This window comes from Tripterygium wilfordii, chromosome 7, assembly GCF_013401445.1.
Source record: "Tripterygium wilfordii isolate XIE 37 chromosome 7, ASM1340144v1, whole genome shotgun sequence".
NCBI classification, from domain to species: Eukaryota; Viridiplantae; Streptophyta; class Magnoliopsida; order Celastrales; family Celastraceae; genus Tripterygium; species Tripterygium wilfordii.
In genome coordinates, this window is record NC_052238.1 from 2,806,119 (window position 1) to 2,826,789 (window position 20,671).

At 38.9% G+C, this 20,671-nt stretch overlaps 6 protein-coding genes across 6 annotated transcripts; 3 read left to right on the forward strand and 3 right to left on the reverse strand.

The window, feature by feature from the left end:
• Positions 1-329: 329 nt before the first annotated feature.
• On the reverse strand, positions 330-3,397 carry LOC120002126 (bifunctional nitrilase/nitrile hydratase NIT4A-like). Its single transcript, XM_038850729.1, has 5 exons — positions 3,162-3,397; positions 2,504-2,683; positions 1,947-2,240; positions 1,248-1,529; positions 330-700 (listed from the first exon to the last, which is right to left on the reverse strand). The coding sequence occupies exons 1-5, from the start codon at positions 3,346-3,348 to the stop codon at positions 549-551; spliced, it is 1,095 nt and encodes a 364-aa protein (XP_038706657.1). The 5' UTR covers positions 3,349-3,397; the 3' UTR covers positions 330-548.
• Positions 3,398-3,936: 539 nt separating this feature from the next.
• LOC120001430 (NAC domain-containing protein 60-like) lies at positions 3,937-7,312 on the forward strand. Its single transcript, XM_038849760.1, has 4 exons — positions 3,937-4,508; positions 5,486-5,739; positions 6,231-6,539; positions 6,714-7,312. Exons 1-4 carry the CDS (start codon positions 4,181-4,183, stop codon positions 7,179-7,181), a joined length of 1,359 nt encoding a protein of 452 aa, XP_038705688.1. The 5' UTR covers positions 3,937-4,180; the 3' UTR covers positions 7,182-7,312.
• A 619-nt stretch (positions 7,313-7,931) lies between these two features.
• Positions 7,932-8,679, forward strand: LOC120002841. Its single transcript, XM_038851684.1, has one exon. It carries the CDS (start codon positions 8,173-8,175, stop codon positions 8,536-8,538), a length of 366 nt encoding a protein of 121 aa, XP_038707612.1. The 5' UTR covers positions 7,932-8,172; the 3' UTR covers positions 8,539-8,679.
• Positions 8,680-9,949: 1,270 nt separating this feature from the next.
• On the forward strand, positions 9,950-11,018 carry LOC120003049 (probable CCR4-associated factor 1 homolog 11). Its single transcript, XM_038851944.1, has one exon. The coding sequence runs from the start codon at positions 10,118-10,120 to the stop codon at positions 10,949-10,951; it is 834 nt and encodes a 277-aa protein (XP_038707872.1). The 5' UTR covers positions 9,950-10,117; the 3' UTR covers positions 10,952-11,018.
• Positions 11,019-11,164: 146 nt separating this feature from the next.
• LOC120003050 (transcription repressor OFP2-like) lies at positions 11,165-12,548 on the reverse strand. The gene has a single exon (XM_038851946.1). The coding sequence runs from the start codon at positions 12,264-12,266 to the stop codon at positions 11,736-11,738; it is 531 nt and encodes a 176-aa protein (XP_038707874.1). The 5' UTR covers positions 12,267-12,548; the 3' UTR covers positions 11,165-11,735.
• Positions 12,549-14,277: 1,729 nt separating this feature from the next.
• LOC120001383 (transcription factor E2FB-like) lies at positions 14,278-20,348 on the reverse strand. Its single transcript, XM_038849690.1, has 14 exons — positions 19,555-20,348; positions 18,029-18,221; positions 17,772-17,828; positions 17,552-17,637; positions 17,390-17,478; positions 17,243-17,297; positions 16,384-16,436; positions 16,248-16,298; positions 16,096-16,144; positions 15,897-15,962; positions 15,730-15,806; positions 15,370-15,592; positions 14,969-15,035; positions 14,278-14,867 (listed from the first exon to the last, which is right to left on the reverse strand). The coding sequence occupies exons 1-14, from the start codon at positions 19,732-19,734 to the stop codon at positions 14,731-14,733; spliced, it is 1,383 nt and encodes a 460-aa protein (XP_038705618.1). The 5' UTR covers positions 19,735-20,348; the 3' UTR covers positions 14,278-14,730.
• Between the last annotated feature and the right edge of the window lie 323 nt (positions 20,349-20,671).

The window sequence follows — 20,671 nt, forward strand, 5'->3', positions numbered from 1 at the left end:
CTGTTGGGATTACATAGACTTCAATTCTAATACCTTATCCTCTATGTCCTTGTATTTGACAACAAGACACTAATAAATGTCTAAATGGTTTTGGTTTGACATGTTGGAAATATAGCAAGGAAAGTTCTTCCTCCTGCATGATATGCAAGCTTGGTTGGCCCACATCCAGCACTTGTTGAAGAGAGTACATGCATGCATGACCATGGTATTTTTTGGAAGAAAATACTGGATCATGACTGGGCGATATAGAGCAGTCATACTGTGTAAGGTCTGGATCAGAATTTCATGGCAGAAGCATACTCCTATCATCCATCAATTTCAACAATTAAAACAGAACATATTAACATATGAGATTGATATCTGGCAGGAAATTGCGTCTGCTAGGCAGGAGATGAAATAAATATTTCGCAAATCACTTGTTTATACCATACATATAATGGAGGTCATATGATTGACCATGGAAATGAAAATGAATTTAGACATGCTTCCCATCCCGAAGCAGCCATTTTATTTCTTGAACTTCAATAGCGAGCGGGAGAAGAATATATCTATTTGTGCTTGGTTTCAGTTTCCTCAGAAGTTGATGTGAAAGTAACAGGCTTTGCTGGATGATCCCGCACAGTCAAGCTGAGCACTTCAGGCTTCGCATAATGCCCAACCACATCAAAGTCGAATTTTGCCCGAGCTATATCTCCAAGGTCTGGGAATAATTAGATAATCAGAAAGTTAGAAATCTGGCTATCAAACAACACAACGGAATTTTTCTAGACATGGCAACCTATGCTTAGATACAAGAATGCTAAGAAAGCTTGCTTGATTTCACAAGTAATCTTTCATTAAGATTAAAACCACTAACCACTTATCAATCCACCTCTAAGGAGTAACTTACGTGAATTTTATAAATTCTAGATTGTGAAATGTTAAGCCTACAGAAACACAATGGATACAAGTACTTTGGATCTGAAAGAGTCTCAGAAATCAGGATACAGCGAGTACATCCATCCAGAATTACGGCATCCGGAGTCTCCATGCAGAACTCAGAAGTAGTACTTGGTTTAGACTATAGATTCCGACATTTTGTTCACACGTTCACACCTTAAAAAATCTTTTAGACGGACAACCTAAAGAATATGTCTCTCACTTTTTCTTCAGACGGAAACAGAAAGTAATCAGGCTCACCGAACATTCTACACAATATGACATGGAAGTATGGGAGCAACTCAAATTGCAGACTTAAGTTGACATACCTAGATCAGCTGAGATCAGTGCCTCCCCATCAAAATTAGGTCCTGCTAATACAGTTCCTGACGGAGATATAATCACACTGCCTCCAGCGCAGACAACAGAATCAGGTGTGAGGTCTTCTTCTGTGCCAGAAAATACATACTCTGGAGGAGGTGGGTAATCTTTTCTTTGACAGAATTGGTTGGCCCCCAATACAAAACATCCACCCTCAAGAGCAATGTGAGTCATTGATGCTTGCCACACATCCCTGGAATCAGCGGTTGGTGCACAATATATTTGAATACCTAAAAAAGATAGCTTTCATTAATCAAGATGATAAGAAGTCTTAAAATTAGTTATATGGAAATGGTAGAGATAGTTCTCATCCCTGGCACAAGCACTTGAATGAATCTTGGTGACCACCTTCTTTTTCAAAAATCATTTTTTTCTTCTATATAATGCAACCCAATACATTTCCTATAGTAGCTTATACAAGAAGCTTTTATAAACTACTTCTAAAAGCTTACTTCTAAGCAGCAATACCAAAGTAGATCAAAATGGGGCAAAAAAAAAGAATGACATATAGACTGATGAGAAGAAGAGCAACAAGCGATATTTACAAGCCAAAAAAGCTAGGAGAAAAATCATATAAGTTTTCCAGAAAAAACTTGTTAAACAGTATGTTAGGTGATTCGATTATGATCTCGGTAGAAGTAACTGACCTTTAGCGTACATTGCTGTCCTTAAAAGTGGCATTCTATTTTCCCAACATATGGCAGCACCTATTTTTCCAATTGGAGTTTCAAAAACTGGAATCGTTGATCCATCTCCAAATCCCCAGATTATACGTTCCACTGCTGTTGGCATCATTTTTCTATGCTTTCCCAGGTAAAGACCTTGAGGATCAAAAAACAGCACTGTACAATAAAGTGTATATCCTTCCCTTTCTATCACACCGATCACTAAAAATACCTTATATTTTCCAGCCATTGCTGCTAATCGATCAACCTCAGGACCTGCATTTCAGTTAAACCATACATATTAGATGTCCTATGAGAAGAGAGAAGATTATATTACACATATGTATGCACCATTGCACTCGTGCGTATGTACTCCACAAAACCATATTGTGAAAGTTTTGAGCATAATACAGAAGAATTCGAAGGTTTAGTGCTCTTTACTCGAAGGTTTAGTGCTCTTTACAAGCACTCATATCGGAGAAAAGAAAATCCATAACTACCCTCAAGTCGAAAAGAAGAAATATGAAATCCAGACATACCAGGTACATCAATGGCTGCAGCATGATACTTGCGAAACTCCTCTCTACCCTTTGCAGTTCGGTTGCCAATAGCAGCACCAAAATTTGACCCACGTGGATAACCACCCACAAATGCTTCTGGAAACACAACTAGCTGGGATCCCTGCCCTGCTGCTTCAGCCAATAGTCTCTCTGCCTTGTCTGTACATATAATAACCAGAGCCATTTCACCACCAATGCTACTGCAAAATGAAACTTCCTATACAACGCAACTTTAGAATTACCCTTTAATTCATTGTCTGAGACAAAGACAATAGAAAACCAGCTGACTTGAAAAAGAACGAAATTGAAACTGTGTCTGGTGCATTGCAGAAATACAAAAGTAGGGCATGTAGCGGCAGTCATTGATGAAATGAGAAGAGACGAAAGTTTCTGGCTTTCATCCAACAGAACATTTGTAATTCAATTTTGTAAGAGTACTTCTATTCGATATGCTCCAACTAACCAAACAAAGCTCTGAAAGAGCTAAACAAGGATAAACAGAAAGTTCTAATATCCGTTTTGAAACTACCCCACTCCAAAAGCTCAAACAACTCAAAAAATCTATACTTATAAACCAGGCTAAGCAAAACAGAACATCAATAAGATCACAATCATGAAAGATGGAGCCAAGAGTAACCTAGAGTGGCGGGAGTATCATAAAATACGGTGGAAGCCTGGACGACAGTTACTCGGACAGTCGGGGCTGAGGAATCGCCACCCATATCCACCTCCGGGATATCATTGCTGGTAGTAGGAGCAAGCGCCATGGGCTTGGGGTCCGAGAGCAGTCGCTGCTGCTCTGCCTCCAGTGTCGTGGTTTGCATTATTCTCCTCCCGGATGATTCTAGATTTTTTCAAAATTGAGGGTCCGTTTGCTACAGAGTAATACGCTACCCTCTTGAGTATATATGCTATTCATTTATGCTGAGTATACCTGTAGTATACCTGTAGAATGATATGTGATTAGTGAAATTGAATCTAGACATATATGCAGTAAAATACAGTATTTGTTGTTGGGTGAAACTGGAATTTAGAAATGTCACCAATAAAGACATATGGAGCTTTCCTTTACGGTCCTAAAGTACCTTATTTTGTCTTTTTTGATTGATGTATTTATATCACTGTATAATTAGAGATGGCAAACAGGCCGGAGTCTCGTGAGCCCAACACGGCTTGGCCTGTTGACAAGTATCAACGAGCCGTATTATACTCGACCCATATAGTCTATACTCACTGGGCTGCGATATTCACCCCACCAGGCCCGGCCTGGCCCATGAGGCGGGTCTACCCTGCCTGGCAATCCAACGGATTGTTGTTTTTGCTTGCTTGGCGTCTTGTCTGTTACACAATTTTAAATAACGATAATATTAGTTATATATAGATGGAGAGTTCTGATGGAGACACGTAGGTAGACTCATCGGGTGCTGTTGAAGAAGAAAGCCAAATGCAAATCAACGGCGGCGCGACACCTACTAACCGCCTTCACGTGCCCATCACTCCTGCAACGCAGCCCAGCAGGCACAGAATGCAAGCGACGAAAGTAAAGGTGGGTGACAAAACAAAGCCATGTCCAGCGAAAGCAAGGCACCCTAGACAGATCGAACAAGTAAGCAGAGAGTCACAAGAATTGAAGCTACCTTCTCTCGACATCACTCAATGGATCGCACTTTCCCTCCCCAAAGCAACCGAAAGATGGAAAAGGAGGAAATTAATTCTCCTTCGACCAGTTCTCCTTCTGCTTCAAATCTCGCTCATCAAGTAATGCGGGCGGAGAGTGATAGAAGGGAGGAGATGATGGAGGGCGTGTCGAGGGAGACGCAGATGTCGATAGCTGCGTCGTCGATTTTCCCGGGCTTTAGGTTTTCGCCGACAGATGTGGAACTGATTTCGTTTTACCTCCAGAAGAAGCTCGACGGCTACGAGAAGTGTGTGGAGGTCATTTGCGAGATCGATATTTGCAGATTCGAACCTTGGGACTTGCCAGGTATTGTCTTCTATATATATATATATATATAGTTGCCCGGTATTGCCTTATGCACAATTGTTTGCTCCTGAAAGGAAGTTTTTATGCACAATTGTTTGAATTCGTATCTGTCTGGTTAGTAAGGATAAGTTCCGTGGACGAGCTCCATCAAGAGGATTTGTCAGCGATATGATTCATGGTTGATTTTTCTGTAATTTGAATCTCACACCTTGGTTGCGATCATGAAACTATTTTTATACTGCGCCAGGTTTGGCCCTTATAAGAAGACTATATAATTCCAATAGGATAAACCCTAATGAATCCAGCTGAGAATTCTATGATGTTAGTTATAATAGACAATTTTTTAAAAAAAAACACAAAAAACCTAATAAAATCACTAGTTACTTCAAATATAAAGAACTGATGAATAACCCACATCCAACACCTTTTTCTTTCTCTCTTTTTTCTGATTCTCTCTTTCCAAGAAAATTGTGTTAAGTTCCTTCTATAAAAATTTCTTCCAAGTTTATGTGAAATGAAGATCTCTGAGGACTTTAGGCAAGGTAAGGGATGGGGTGGGAAATAATTTAAACCCCCTTGCTTGGAAGGAGCTTTCATAATGGGAAGGCAACCCAATACTTACAATGCATTCTTATACATAACATTTTCTTAATTTTATTGAGTAGCATTTTAGGGAATAAAGTTGAGAATGTTGAAGTCTTAAGAACTATCCGACAATTGGTGGGAATTTGATGGAGGGAAGGGGAATGAAGGGAGTTGAGGCACCCCATTAAAAAATCTACCAAGCATGGGATTTTAATTCCCCGTGCTTTTCCTTTTTCCTGCCTGCCATTAATATTGTTAAGGTTGATAGCCCTCCCCCGCACGTCCTCTCTGTGTGTGTTGTGCTGGTGTGGGGGCTTTTATTTTTCTTCATATCAACTGCTTATTTTTACCTGGTTTGGCAAACTGATTAGTGCTGGATTCTTTTTAAGCAGCCAAATCCATCATTCAATCAGACAATGAGTGGTTCTTTTTTAATGCACGAGGGAGAAAATACCCAAATGGCTCACAAAGTAAGAGGGCAACAGAGCTTGGTTATTGGAAAGCTACAGGGAAGGAGCGGAATGTGAAGTCAGGTTCGCTTGTGATTGGCACGAAGAGGACTCTTGTGTTTCATATAGGGCGCGCACCAAAAGGAGAAAGGACAGAATGGATCATGCATGAGTATTGCATGAATGGGAAACCTCAGGTAGTTCACTAATACGCGCTGTTACCAGCTGGATTGTTTTATTGGTTTTCATTCGGCAAAACTATATTACAAGTGAGATTTGGTTGGATTCCTCTCTCTCATTTTCCCCTATTCAGTGACAAAGATTTCTTTATTGATTGCAGAAGTGAGATTTGCTTGGATGGAAAGAGTAATTCTTATTGTCACTGATGCTAAAATGGTTGTTCGCATGAAAAAACAGTGTCGTGGATGGATATTAAATAGGAATATAGGTTGTAATGTTGAATAGTGCTATCTATAGTGGTGGGAGTCCATAGCTTTTCACCGAGATAGGCAATTAAAATTGTTTTTCTTTTTCTTTTTGTATAATTTCCAGATTTAACAATACTAATTCCTTGAGTGACTATCATTTTATCAAATAACTATTAACAGGGTTTGTCGGTTTGATACACTTACTATTTTTAGAGGAAGTTAATGAAGTATTTGCTGCGTTCTGCTACACCAATATGCAGGATTCTTTGGTTGTTTGCCGCCTCCGTAGGAACAATGACTTCCATCTGACTGACAATTCAAACAATGCTTCTCCAAGTCAAGGACATTTGCCGGCCACATGTAACAGTAATCTTACTTTCGTGGATGCTGATGCTGCATTTGACCAGACTGGAGTGACAGAAGTTGATAAAGCAGGGGAATCCTGTTCAAGGAAGTGTAGTAGTAGTAGCTACGACTCTCATTCCATCGAGCAATTTGATTCAGCATCTGAATCTGAACAGAAGCTATCAAATGAGGTGACTCTGGCGGAATCTTCTAGCCGCCAAAAGGTTTGGGTTACCTAATTTTTTTTACCTTGCATCTAATTGTGTTCTGTCACATGTTTTCTATATAAATTCTGCATTCTCTCTCTCTTACACGTACATGGTCTGATGCAAGTCTAAAGTGCCAGATGAAATGCTACTTTTCTTATGATTCTGATGCATCTAGTTCTTGAACTTTAGGAATCTGATGATGAAGATTTTTACGCCGACATACTGAAAGATGATATTGTTGAGCTGGATGAAATCTTATTTTCAGCCACTCCCAAGCTCCACCACACAGTGGTTACTACTAAGCCTGAGGATGAGAGAATTTCCCGACAGCCAGCACAAGCAACTTTGTCGCGGACGCATACTTCGCAAGGCACAGCTAACCGGAGAATCAAATTGAGAAAGATAAAACTTAAAAGTGGCCGTTCACACGATTTGGAAAAAATTCGCAGCGGGAAGTCTAAAAATCTAAATTATGAACAGATGCCAAAATCTTTGTTGGGGGTGTTGTCAACTAACACAGTTAATCGCAAGCTTGTGTCTGTACTTTTTATCACCATGTCTTTACTGGTTTTGTTACTTCCTTTATGGGGAGGATCAAAGCAAATCCAGAGGTTCACTAAAGCCGCCTTGAACAGTGACTTGTGGCCCCAAATGTAATATATGTATGTATGCATCACTTGATGTTGGATTGCAAGGGTGGATAAGATTGAAACTTGAAGGTTAGAAATAGTTCCAAAGAATATTAATTATAGTATTTGGTCAAACCAAGTGATTAATATATGGCCTCTTTCATTGAACAGAGTCTATTTGAAATGAAGGCTACAACAGAAATAACTGGACAAGTCAAACAAAGTGGGTATACATTGAAGCAAGTTTTCAATGAAAAATATGCATGTGATGGTGGCTTATCAACAAAACAACCATGTACATGAAAAGAATGAGTGATTCATATTAACTTTTGCCTACCCAAAAGGGAAAAAGTCAAGTTTATTTGCTTGAGGAGCATATATGGTCAAATGCTCCTATAAAGTTGATTACCCCACAATACATCCATGGGAATAAGAAATATCCACGTCCTTTTCAATTAGTTTAGTTCTTAAATCTCCAAAGAAAATTCCACAAACAATTAATGAGATCAGGATATACTCCATCTGTCCCAATTTGTTTGTGCTCCTTTGAAAATCCAATTTTTAAGGGGATATCATTTAATGTAATTCAACTACACAAAATAACCATGTTATTCCAAATTTACCTTTATTTATGGTGATACTTTTTTCTCTTGAAATTAGGATAATTAAAGTAATAAGGATAATTTTAAAATACAATAATAAAATTATTAATTAATGAAGAAATGTGATACTAGTTTTGAGACATTCCAAAATAACAATAAATTAGCTTTCTAGAAAACCCCACCTCATCCCTCTCAAAGAATCACTACACGCACATGCATGTAATGCCTCTGTTTATATATACCATCGATAGCTCATAGAGGTAACAGTCTTATAATAATATTGCCTCTTCAACTTTCACACACATCTTTGTGGTTTTCACTCAAGTTTCTCTGATCTATTTGAAGAAATCAATCATCATATCCTCTACTTAGTTTTTCTTTTCATACTCTGTATCGAACTGTTACAAGTAACTAAAGATGAGTAGTGGTGGAAGAGGCAACAATAGTCCAGAGCTTGATTTGAAGCTGAACCTGTCCCCGCCGCTTGTTCTTAACCAAGAAATTGATCAGTCAACAAACGAGATCAAGGCTTCTTCGTGGAGAACGTCACCGGAGAGCTCGTGTTTGGCGTCGGAGATGGAAGATGCAGTGAACCACTTGAGCAGCTGCCCGGAAGAGGCAAGTTCAATGGTGTTGGTGGGATGTCGTCGGTGTCTAATATATGTCATGTTGTCCGAGGTAGATCCCAAGTGCCCCAGATGCCAGAGCTCTGTTTTGCTTCACCTTTTTAATTCCCATGAAAACCAGACCAACAAGACGAGAAGAAACCCAATAAATTTGTAGAGTTTATGTATGTTTTCATGGAGTCTCAAGCATATACAGGCCTCCTATATTAATATGATAAGCTTTGACTAACATTGAAGGGCTTTGGAAAATTGTTTTTTTGTTCAATAAAGTTCTTGTTTTTACGGGCCCTTACACTTACATCAATTAATGGTCAAGATTGATTAGCATTGATTTAGGTAGATATATTAAGGAAAATTAATTCATAACTTTCTCATATTTGCTGGTGAAATAATCAAACCTATGAATTCAAAGAAAACAGAAAATGGTATCTAATAAATGTATTAGAAATAAAAATGCATTATTCATTTTTAACCATTTCTAGACGTTTGTTGTCTGAGAGTTGTTTGCCTTCGTTACTTATATGTCATTTGGTTGAGTTATGTCAATCCGATGTGGAATAATAAGTGTTGATAGCACACTCCCTATGCATATGCATAAGTAACTAACAAAATCTGCTACAAAAATGACAGTAGGTAGTAAGGTAGGCCAGTGTAATTGTTTCCAGTCAGCTCATATAAAAGACTTTAGTATGTGAACAACGACAACTGCCCATACATATATGAGTTAGTTAAAACATTTTTGCATCAGAATCAATGCCCTCCAACGATTCTCTTGGTGATTGAACTAACTTCTACTTGTACATGGACAGACTGAACAACCACAGAGAGATCCTAGATTAGGTTACGTGACCTGAAAACAAAGGCTTTCTATTGGGTTTCCGTCAAATTGGTGGGTTTTTCTTCCGAATTCAGATGAACCGGGCTTTCCGATAGGGCTGATCATAGTTATACTCTTTTTGGGCCTAATTTTAATGACACTGTGGTGGGTTGATATCAAAACTAAAAAGGCTCATGTTCTGGCCCAATAGATTTGTGTATTGTCGCGTCAACGCCAACGCCACGACTTCTCATTCTTTCCAAGAAATTTATTTACTCTTGTTCTTCACTTGTCTAGAAATTGAAAACCAGAGGTATGCCGATTTTGAGAAACTTCTTAAGTCAATTAGATGCATAGAAAACGCTATGTCTTTGAGGGAGTTTGAATCTTTGACTAGTTTATCACAGCATGCATTTGTTCTCGAGCACAAACTTTACCAAGTGAGCTTGTGAGTACTTGTCCCAGTCCAAAGTACTTGACATCGTCAAAGTTCCAACCCCTCCAATCATCATGTTTGAAAAGTCAAAGACGGGATAAGAAATCCACGGCAGACATGCATCAAATAAAGCCATATTTTTATTTATTTATGACACGGTAAACATGCATCAAATAAATAAAAAAAAAACGGAGGCGGCTGGACCAAGTCTCAGTATCTCGCACACTTGTCCTATAGTCAAATGCGAACGCGTTGAACCCTAACTTACACTGAACGCCCCCTGCTTTTCTCACCACGTTCCCATCATCCCCCTCTTTCCAAGCAACAGCCCCGCCTCCCCCCACCATATCTTCCATATATACACTTCCTTGGTACTCCTCACTCTCTCATCTCAAGCCACGACAAACAAGATCAAGCGAGACTAAAATTGTTCACGCGCTTGCTCTAATATTAGATTTGGATTAGATCTACGAGTGTGCCGCCATGTTTGGGGAAAAATTAACAGATGAGATTTCAAAGCCGGTCGTGATCCGGGAAGTCTGGTCGCATAATTTGGAATCGGAATTTGAGTTGATTAGTCAGGTCATCGACACTTATCATTACATTTCCATGGACACTGAATTCCCTGGCGTTGTTTTTCGTTCTCCTGAGCCCTACTTCCGCCATCGCCGGCCGTCCGATCACTACAAGCTCCTCAAGTCAAACGTTGACGCGTTGAATCTGATCCAGGTGGGTCTAACCCTCACCGATTCGGACGGGAACCTTCCGGATCTAGGATCGGGTAACCGTTACATCTGGGAATTCAATTTTAGGGACTTCGATGTGGAGCGTGACTCATACGCTCCGGACTCCATCGATCTGTTGAGGCGTCAGGGGATCGACTTTGAAAAGAACAGAGATGAGGGAGTTGACTCGTCTCAGTTCGCTGAGCTGATGATGTCGTCGGGACTCGTGTGTAATGACTCGGTGAGTTGGGTCACGTTTCACAGCGCGTACGATTTCGGTTACCTGGTCAAGATCTTGACGAGCCGGAACTTGCCCGGTGGTCTAGAGGAGTTTTTGAGCTTGTTGAGGGTGTTTTTCGGAAACAATGTGTATGATGTCAAGCACATGATGAGATTCTGCAACAGTTTGTTTGGTGGGTTGGATCGGGTTGCACGGACACTTGAGGTGGACCGGGCTGTAGGGAAGTGCCACCAGGCCGGGTCAGATAGCTTGTTGACGTGGCACGCATTTCAGAAGATGAGGGATTTGTACTTCTTGAAAGATGGGCCGGAAAAACACGCCGGCGTATTGTATGGATTAGAAGTGTGTTAACTTTTAAGACCTCAGATTAATTAATTCAATTAATTTGTTTAAAGTGAATAATTTTGTATATTACCAATTACGTCTCCTACGCTAACATTAACGTGCTCTTGACTAATGGGCTGGGTATTAATCATAACGCAATTGTCCAGAATAAAGCTTTGTTTGGGCCTAAGCTCAAGAATTAAAACAATTTAAAGCCTCTCTAAGTGGGACCTTAACCGGCCCATTTAGTTTACCATGGTACTATAATACTATAATAATTGGAAGGGAAAATCCGGCCCATTCAGTTTACCAACAAGTCATCAACCCTGTTATTAGAGGCCCATGGGCCAATTGAGTTTTCATAATCCATCCATATTTTTCACAAATAAATTGCACTCGGAGAGGTAGTGGTGGGAGGGTTTTTCAGTTATTTTGGTCGATTTCAAGTAATTTTTTTTTTTTAAACTACCAATCAATCAATTTATTTGGTGACCAATTCAGTTTCTACGATTTTTTAACACTCGTACGAAGATTAATATATCGCCAACTACTACTGTTATTAAAAGCAACATAAATGCCAATGTTGAATATTCTCCGTGCATATGATACATAAAATATATAAAATCACACTCTTTGTCAGTTGTCATTACGGAATGTTGTATCAAATATTATTCACAAGAGCAAAGAAATAAAAAGCTTATTATTAATATCGATCCAGAGCTCCCCAACAGTCCCGTGAAGCTTCTCACGTGTGAATTCAATGTTCGCGAATGCCCACCACGTGTAAAGTAGCTAGGACTCACATGGGGAGTTAACTTCCCAAAAACACCGGACTCTTGGAGACGATGTCGTTCCAGATCTCCTTGAAAGCTTTAACAATAACATCGTGAAAACAAGGCGAATTCAGCTCCAAAAAGCACTTCAACAGCTCCTGCAGATCATCTTTACAATAAATTTCCTTCTCAAATATCATCTGTAACATCGAATGTCGAAAATCCTGATATGGGTTACTCGAATCCTTCTCTACCGCAATGCTGTCGGTGATTTTGGGGCACGGGCTTGGCATATTCTTTGATGGTCTCGGATCGATCTCGTATTCAGAGTTGCGTGTTGATGTGTTGTCCACATTGAATGAGATTGTAGTAGACGTGTAGTTCTCCTTCTCGTCAATTGAAATTCCTCCATTGCTTGAAGAGGAACACTGGTTCATAATCTTTGGGTTTTTGGAGGTTTTGGGGATTGTTATGGGTTCATATACGTCTGCGGGTTTTGGTCTGCCACAACCACACCCTGCACTGGCCGTGAATATTGCTCTAAGTAGCTTTTGCTTCTTGGAAGACATTGCCGATACACAGAGAGGGAGATAGGGAGAGGGGTTGGTGATGAGTTGGAATTGGTTTTTAAATTAAGTAGTCGTGAGTATTGGTGGGGGTGGGTGTGGATATGGGTGTTTTTCAGTTTTGATTGTAATTGAAATTGAGAGATGGGGTCTGTGAGAAGTGAGAAGTTGTGTTTGGGTAGGAGTCATTTTCTGCATTTGTTGTTGAGAGGAAGCGATTTTTGACTTAACGTAGGAGGTTATGAGGATTGTTAAAGTAGCATCATGCGAGCTTCTTATGATAAGATTCTTTCATTCAAGTTGGGTTAATCTACTTTCTGATTTGATAGATGTGGATGGTAGTACTTGATCTAACCAATTATATAAAAAGATTCTTGTTTGGATTGCTAAAACTGAACCATTTGTGATCCCCATATTGCCGACCTTACAACTTCCGAGCTATGCGAAACTCCGGAGTTGATACTCTATACCCCAAATTCAGCAAAAATGTATGTGGAATTATATTCGACACTTTTTATAAACTTGGATTGTCAACCTAGCATGCCTAGATGTTTAAGTTGAACTAAAACTCATTTCGTGGTGATTAGGGTATTATTACTGGTGGGAATAAACTCAATACTTTCCGGATCCATACGTTTTGCTACAAAAAGATTCATTACTAGACTATCACTCAATTGATTAATTATAGACGGCTGATAATTATATATTATTATTGCACGCCAAATGCCATAATATATATTTTAAAATTTACTCTATAACGAGATGATAATAGTCTTGTGTATTTGCGAGATAGTTTTGGACTTTTTGGTTATTTTGTGCACCCAACTTGGAAATGGCTGGTGAGTGGCGTCATATAGGGGGGAGAGAAAAAAAGTCGCGTGGATTTATATGATGCTGTATAACTGTACTACTTTTCATACATCGCAAAGGCCGTTATCGATTTCTGCCAAGAACGGCATGGGTCACAATTGTAAATTGGGCTTTATACAGAAAGAGAAGAGGCCCAATAAATTTTTGGGCTTTGTCTTGATGATGAATTATCCAAGTATATAATAAAACCCAAATGAGAGAGAAACTTGACAATTGAAATAAATGGAAAATAAGGTCAAAAGCAAGTCTTATTAAACTTTAGTAAGTCAGAACAAACAAAGACGACAATTAGCAGCATAATAAGCATCTAAAATCTAAAGGGGAGGGAAGCAGCCATCAAGATGATGGGCCTGGGATCATGTAACCCGTCTTCAACCTGACTCACTCAAACTCAAATTAACAAGTCAGTAAATTAAGAAATTAATCATGAGCGGATCAGCAGTGCACCAAGAACCAGATCAAAGGCCCGAGTAATCTTCACGATGATGTACTTGTTAATGAATTGGAGACAGGCATTAGCAGGTGACTTCAAATCATCCAAAATTCGACCAAGAATATGCTTACTTTCCCAGTCGTTACAGGTCCTCATGCTACAGGGCTCAAGCATGGGCTGAAGATAGGCCCATGCTGCCTTCTTCACGAGAAAGTTGCTTATTGGGATTTCATGAGCCGATTTTACACTCCTCATCCGTACTCTGTTGGACGGCATCAAGTCTTTCAATGAAGTGTAGGTAGGAGTAGTAGTTGAAGATAAGTAGAGTCTCTTCTCGAGAGCGGTTTGTGGGAAGCTATGAAGTTTGGCCAAGTGAAGAGCAGGCGTCTGAAGGAGAGAATCAAACCCCATAAGTTTTTGTGATTGCTCTTCATGAGAATTATGAAGGAAGGGTGTCTATCTGATTATTTATTTTGTTTGAGTTTCAATTCAATTATTTTTGAAATTACAGGATTGGGATACCATTTTTGCTTTGAAAATGAAGATGGTATATTTATTATGATTTTAAATGTGATTTTGTTTATCCTTTAATGAAATGAAAAGGACTCATGTTTAATTGGAAATAAAATATATTTATCCACTCGCCGTGAGTGCTTGTGCTGCAACTTGGCCTTTCTTCTCTGGCAACAGTAGGTAGCAAAAAGACAAAGATAACCCCAACCCGTGCACATAATTTACATATGCAAGTCCTCATCAAAATATCTCATTACAAACTGATCAAACAGCACAGAAGCTGGGATCTGTAATCCTAGCTCAATCTGCATCAGCGACTTACATTACTTTACTGACTACTTGTATAAGTCACCTAACCAGTTTTGAAGGTAGTGTTACAACAATGCAACAAAATAAAAATAATACACAGGGATGTACTGAAAACAAAAATTTTATGGTAACCTCTATTTACTACTAGATGGCTCGTGTATGTCTCTTGACTGTACAACCAACGGATTCTTCAGGTCCTCATTCATTGAGCATTTAGCAGGCAGCTTCCGAGAATCCTTCAATCCTACCTTTATAAGCAGCAACAACAGCGGGAGGTTGGATGCTGTAAGTTCTCAAACAAGAACATGCAATGCATCTTTGATTTGATTCATCACTGTACTTTCATCTCCCACTGGAGTTAGCAGCAGCAGTAGGGACTTCAGGTTGAGTGATTGGTGGCGTCCCAGGTTGTGTTGTGACAATATTAGCCATGGCATAGTCTTCATGAAGAGAAGCCAATTCATTCCATTCAACACCAGCTACAAATGGTTAGGGAATCCAGAATTTACTGCTCAAGCTATTAGGAGCAAGAAAAAGACAATTAGTGAAATGAAAATGCAACGTCTTATACATAGGATACGTTCTGTCTGCCACATGTCTGTGATGCTAGCATCAGTATCGGTTAAAAGCCAGTAATCTGCATCGCTCTGCAAAAGGATACAAGAAAATGCAATACTCACAATCGAGATAATTTGTTTAGTGCTTCCATGATGAAATTCAAATTCAGAAAATGGCTGGAAGCACTTATTAAAATAATCTTTGTGTGGAAAAACTGCTGTAAATGGTTCAGGCCAAAGCAATGGCTTTGGTATATCCTAGCATTCTTCATATATATCCAATGTAAGTTTTAGGGAAAAGGCATATATTACGAGCTTAAGGATGCAGAGAATGATCTCCGTGTGTTACCACCACATCTAATGAACATAAAACAATACATTTCTGCATGTGGATAATGGATTGCAGCTCAGAATCCAAACTTACATCGACATCTGTGGGAACAATTTTCATGATTCCACTGACAAAGTCCTGTGACAAATTAGGATCTGAGCACATTGGATGACTATCTTGCTGTTGCAGTCCTATCTCCTCTTCACTCTCCTCTGTGGCCTTTGCAGTTACCGAGTTCTCATTAAAGCCATAACTTGAGGGGATATTTGAAGTTGGCTCAACGCCATTAATCTCCTCAATTTTCTCTTCAAATTGACTAGAACAGTTGGAGAGATGAGAAAAGTATCAGGTATCAAAATTTTACCAGCATGGACGATTGATCCATCAGAAGAAGATGAAAAAGATGACCACATTATATTTTCCTTTTCAGTTTACAATCGAAAGCACAAGTACCTGACAAGATAAACGTCTATGGGTCCCATCGTACTTCTGAGAACAATTCTGTACCTCCTCTGTGTGTAGTCAACCACCTAATACAGAAAATAAAAACCAGAATGATAATATGCATGTATAAAACATGAAATGAACTTTTGCTCTATTTTGTCTGCCTGGCAAATTACCTCATCAGGGTCTGGGACTTCAAGAGTGGTCCCATGCGGAGCTTTAATAGCTATCAAAGTTTCATTCTGAGAGAAATAAAAACTATTTGCTCACTTAACAGCAACGATGAAAATTGTAACTTCGAAAGTAAATAATACCATAAAACCATCAAATCAAAAGTATACATGATATCCCTGTAACTTGCAAGAAGCAACTAACCTGGAAGCATGGTAAGCTTTTGATGTCATCTTCAGTGACAAAAAGCCACCTAACACGATGAAAGATAAATATAACATCAGTTCATAAATCAAAGGTTCAAAGAGTGTACCAGCAACTTTAGTCATGAAGCAGGAGAGAGGAGAAAACTTTACTTTTGATTATTTTCATCTTCACTCAGGTCCCTCAATCTGTCTTGCATTTCTCTGCAAACAAATTATAAGTATCAGCATACTGGAGAACTTGTAAATAAACAATACAAAGAGGATTGCGTTGTAGCCATAACACGACCTTATTTGTTCATTTAATCTGCACTCCTCAATGGAAAGGTTTTCAACTTCTGCCTGGAAAATGAGGATTGTCAAAGAAGCCATAATTAGTATATCTCCCAACAACTATTTAGTTACAATGACTCCTGGTAATGTGGGTAGGCGAGAATTTTATAATCCATCAACTCTCTTGAATATTGTGGATGGAGAGTTGGAGACACTAATTAATTAATAGTGATCCAGATCCAGAAAAACCTCAGCACTTCTTTTTGAATACGACAATTTGATTCATTCTATTTTCCAGGATTCAATTTAAGGCACAAGGAAGACGTGAAGAAGCAAAACAAGAGATGACCAGGGTAGTGTGTAGAAACCATCTGTAATGACAGGAGGATGTAGGATCAATATAGCTAAAATATGGGCATAAGAAACATATACAACCCCAACAAGTTTGATGAAGAAGGCCTTGCTCATTTTCGCTTTGAATATTAAAATGATCTGTTGTAAGGCACGGAGGACATGAGGAAGAAGAACGAGCACATATGAGGGTGGTAACATGGAAATAATCCCAATGACATCAGGTCATGAAACAAAAAAGCTCAAATAGTAACATAAGCACATAGAAGATCCCAATAGTTCGATACATAAATAAAAATGCTCTAGATGAGATTCCTTTATTGTATTAAAAATGGGTCACTGTGAAACTATTGTTGGCTCTCCATAAAAATAAAAATAAAAATGCATTGTCTGTATATACTAGGACCAACTATGCTACACTCTAGAGAAAAGAAGCGGGACACATATGCACATATTTTAAGAACCTCTAGAAAGTCTCATTGAGTCAAACAGCACATGCCAATTAACTGTCCCTTTCTAAGTACCTGTAAAGTAGAAACATTTTCATCAGCCTCCCCGGGCCTTGACACGTCAAGTCCCCTGTAAATTGATATCATTCCATGTTCAGATATCAAAACAGTTTTAACAACAGAACGAATATCACAAGAGGAGAAATGAGAAAACATCCATACTTCCACTGAATTCTGTTCTTTAATTTCTTCTCTATTAAACCAATTCCTTCAAGGACATTGGTTATGTCATATATCCGCCTCTTTTGCACCTGTAGCAAAGAAGAACTGGTTACACTAGAACCTTATGATGAGAAAGTTAGTACTAAATTACAAAATAGTCACCTCCAAAGTGTCAGCAGCTTTGTTTAGATCAAGAATGCCATCTTCAGCATGTTTAATCAAATTGATGAACTTTTTTGTTAAGAGACCTGAATAAGATAGTCAGGAATGTCACATTTACTGTACTTCTCCGTTCATATGCTATAAGGAGACCAAAAAGATCCCAACTAGGCTAAACTTGAACATTAATTGAAAGAATAAAATCATTGAACTATATATTTACCCAAGGAGCTATCATAGCGACAAGGGCCAGCAGGAGTAAGATTATTGCCAGGAGATCCTGCCAATTTAAAGAAACTTTCTCATCAAATGCATATACAGCTGAATTACATAGACATAAGGGAAAAAATGCATGCAGATCAAGCGATTTCTGATTGTAACCATTTATTACTTATGACTGACCACTAACCAGGACTAAAATGCTGAGCAGCATCACATAATATGGGTCCCTGACATGCAAAGTCATATGGAAATGCTCACCAAGATTCGATATGTCTTGTTGAGGTCCAAATTTATTTGACTTTGTAAGCCTTGAGGTCTTCGGTGTCTTTGCCCCTTTTCCTGATATGGGGGTCTGGATGTGGCTGTTCGCTATTTCTGTGTATCCGGAACCAACAGCACATTCACTTGACTTGCCATCATGATCTGCTGCATCATTCTTTCGCTTCAATGGCTATAAGACCGATTCAATTCATGTTAATCACAATCAAAAAAGTGGAAAACAAATTAAATAACAGTAAATGAAAACATGAGAAGGGTATGGTCTCGTTCAGTAGTTAGAAAGAACAAACATAAAAAAAGTATGTGCAAAATCTATTCGCCCACCATACATACATATATATAATTGTGTGTAGTTGTCTTGCATTAACTTCCTAATTTAAAAGTGGCTGGACAACAGAACTAGGAATAAAGTAAAGAAAGTCGTTCATCTAATCAGATGAAAGGATAAACTACTGGGGCAAAATCCAAATGTATAAGCATTACCAGCTAAAGAATAACAAAAATGGAAGTATAACAAGAAGTCAAGAACAAGACAAAGAAGTAGACGACATTACAAGCATCTTCTTTATGTAAAACAAAAAGTATAAGGCTGGTGTGGTTGTAGTGTAGTGTAATTAGCCAAAAACATGAGCAGCAGCTAGCGTGGCCTAAAAGAAAGACCCAGGTAGGAAAAACCCAGTAAGCAATAATGCCCAGTCAACTCCTAGCATTCCTGTAGGTCTCCTGATCATTTTAGTGTACATGAAGAAAATACAAAGGGGAGAGGGATTAAAAACAAAAGAAACACATGTGCACAACAAATCATATATCATTCGACCATGAATAAATGAACTGAAAGTCCAAGAAAGAAAAAAAGAATCATAGGGAATAATAGTTTTATATCTTGAGGCAATATGAGTTAGATGTTATATGATTGTGGAAGTAGATGTCATAATGAAATTTTAATTATAAAATTCATGATTTCAAACAAATAATTCAAATAAAATTTGGAGAAGAAGGCTTCACTGACCTCTGTTAGAATCATATGTGGTTTATATATGAACACGTGAAACACACAATTTTAAGCACATTTACAAGCTCAAGCACACAACTATGAAGTAAATCTCATGAATGATGAAACGATGCCACATTCATCAATTAGGCTATAATTGTGCTAAAAAACAGAACTATTTATTTCATTAACCACATAATTCCTTAGATATCAGCAAAAAAAAAACTCTAACAAAACCAACCTAGAATATAAGGTAGACTAAACCCGAGAATTCACTCCAATTACTAATCCTATAATAATTGAAATTCAAACTAAAAAAATGAAATCATGAAGAAGACGGATCCTCACATAATTGTACAATCAGAAAATCCGGAACCACAAACAGAAAAAGGCACAAAATTCTAAAAGAAAAAACCCACAAACCCCAGAACACAAACGTCCCCCCCCCCCCCCGCCAAAATACAAAAGAAGAAATAAATAAAAAAAGATTTATGAAGAAAATTTCGAAACTTACTGAAGATTTGACCACGATCCCCTCCGGTTCTTGATCGAGGCGGCGGGGGTCTGAGCCGAACCTGTGATAGTCCCCGGGAGCTACAAACGGCGGCTTCATAGAAGAGAAAGGGAACTGGCGCTTCAAGGTCTGCTGCTGCTGAGTCTGCTTAGGCGGGTTAGACGGCTGCGAATCCGACATCGAGGAATCAATATGCCCCCTACGATGGGCTTCTCTGATGCTTGGATAACTCCGAGGAAAATAGAACTTTATAGAATCCGGAGGGAATCTAGGTGGTAGGAAACCATAGATGTGAGATCTGATGTTCGACGAGAAAGAAAAATTAAAAAAAGCGGGAGAAAATGAAGAAAACGAGGGAAGGGCAGGCAAGGAGGGAATTTGGTTCGGATACAGATGTGGAGGGAAGCAGTGAGCACAAACACTTATTAAATAATTACATTTTTAGCCAATAAAATAATACAAAAACCATGTGATTGTGAAGCCAGATAAAATTATAATTTATATCCGCTGGATTGGAGTGAAAAATTCATCATCGAGAAAAGTTCTCCAGTTGCATTAGTTTCTTCTAAGGGAATATTAAATCAAAACCACAATGGACGGTAAATGCGATTGCTGGCTTTTCATCTGAAATTATGGAGGTGGTGTTGATACGACTCCGATTTCTTTCACCAACCGTGATTCGATTGGTCGGGTTTTGTTGATATGGACGAGAAAATGGCTTCGAATCGGCGACGTGTGCCGTTTGGGAAGAGTAGATAGTGCCGATTATTTGGCGCGCATTTGCTTTCCCCACTACCAACCAAACTCCAAACCCTAATCTGCCTCCTAGCGCTTAGCAGCTTACCCACCAAGCCCACTTACCACGGCTCATTCTTTTATGGGCCGGGTCGTTAGAGATAAATTTAGATGTCCAAGAATTGGAGTCAGCCCAGCCCAGAAAACAGGTTCCAAACATGGCCTAAGGTTACATGTGGCGGTTTTGCTTTTTTATTTTTATTTTTATTATATTGGGAGTTGATTTTTGTTTTTAGGGTTTAGGCTTTTTAAGGGCCCAACTGAAATAAAATTTATGGAGAGCCCAAAATGGACTTGGCCTACATGGACGATCCAGATCTGA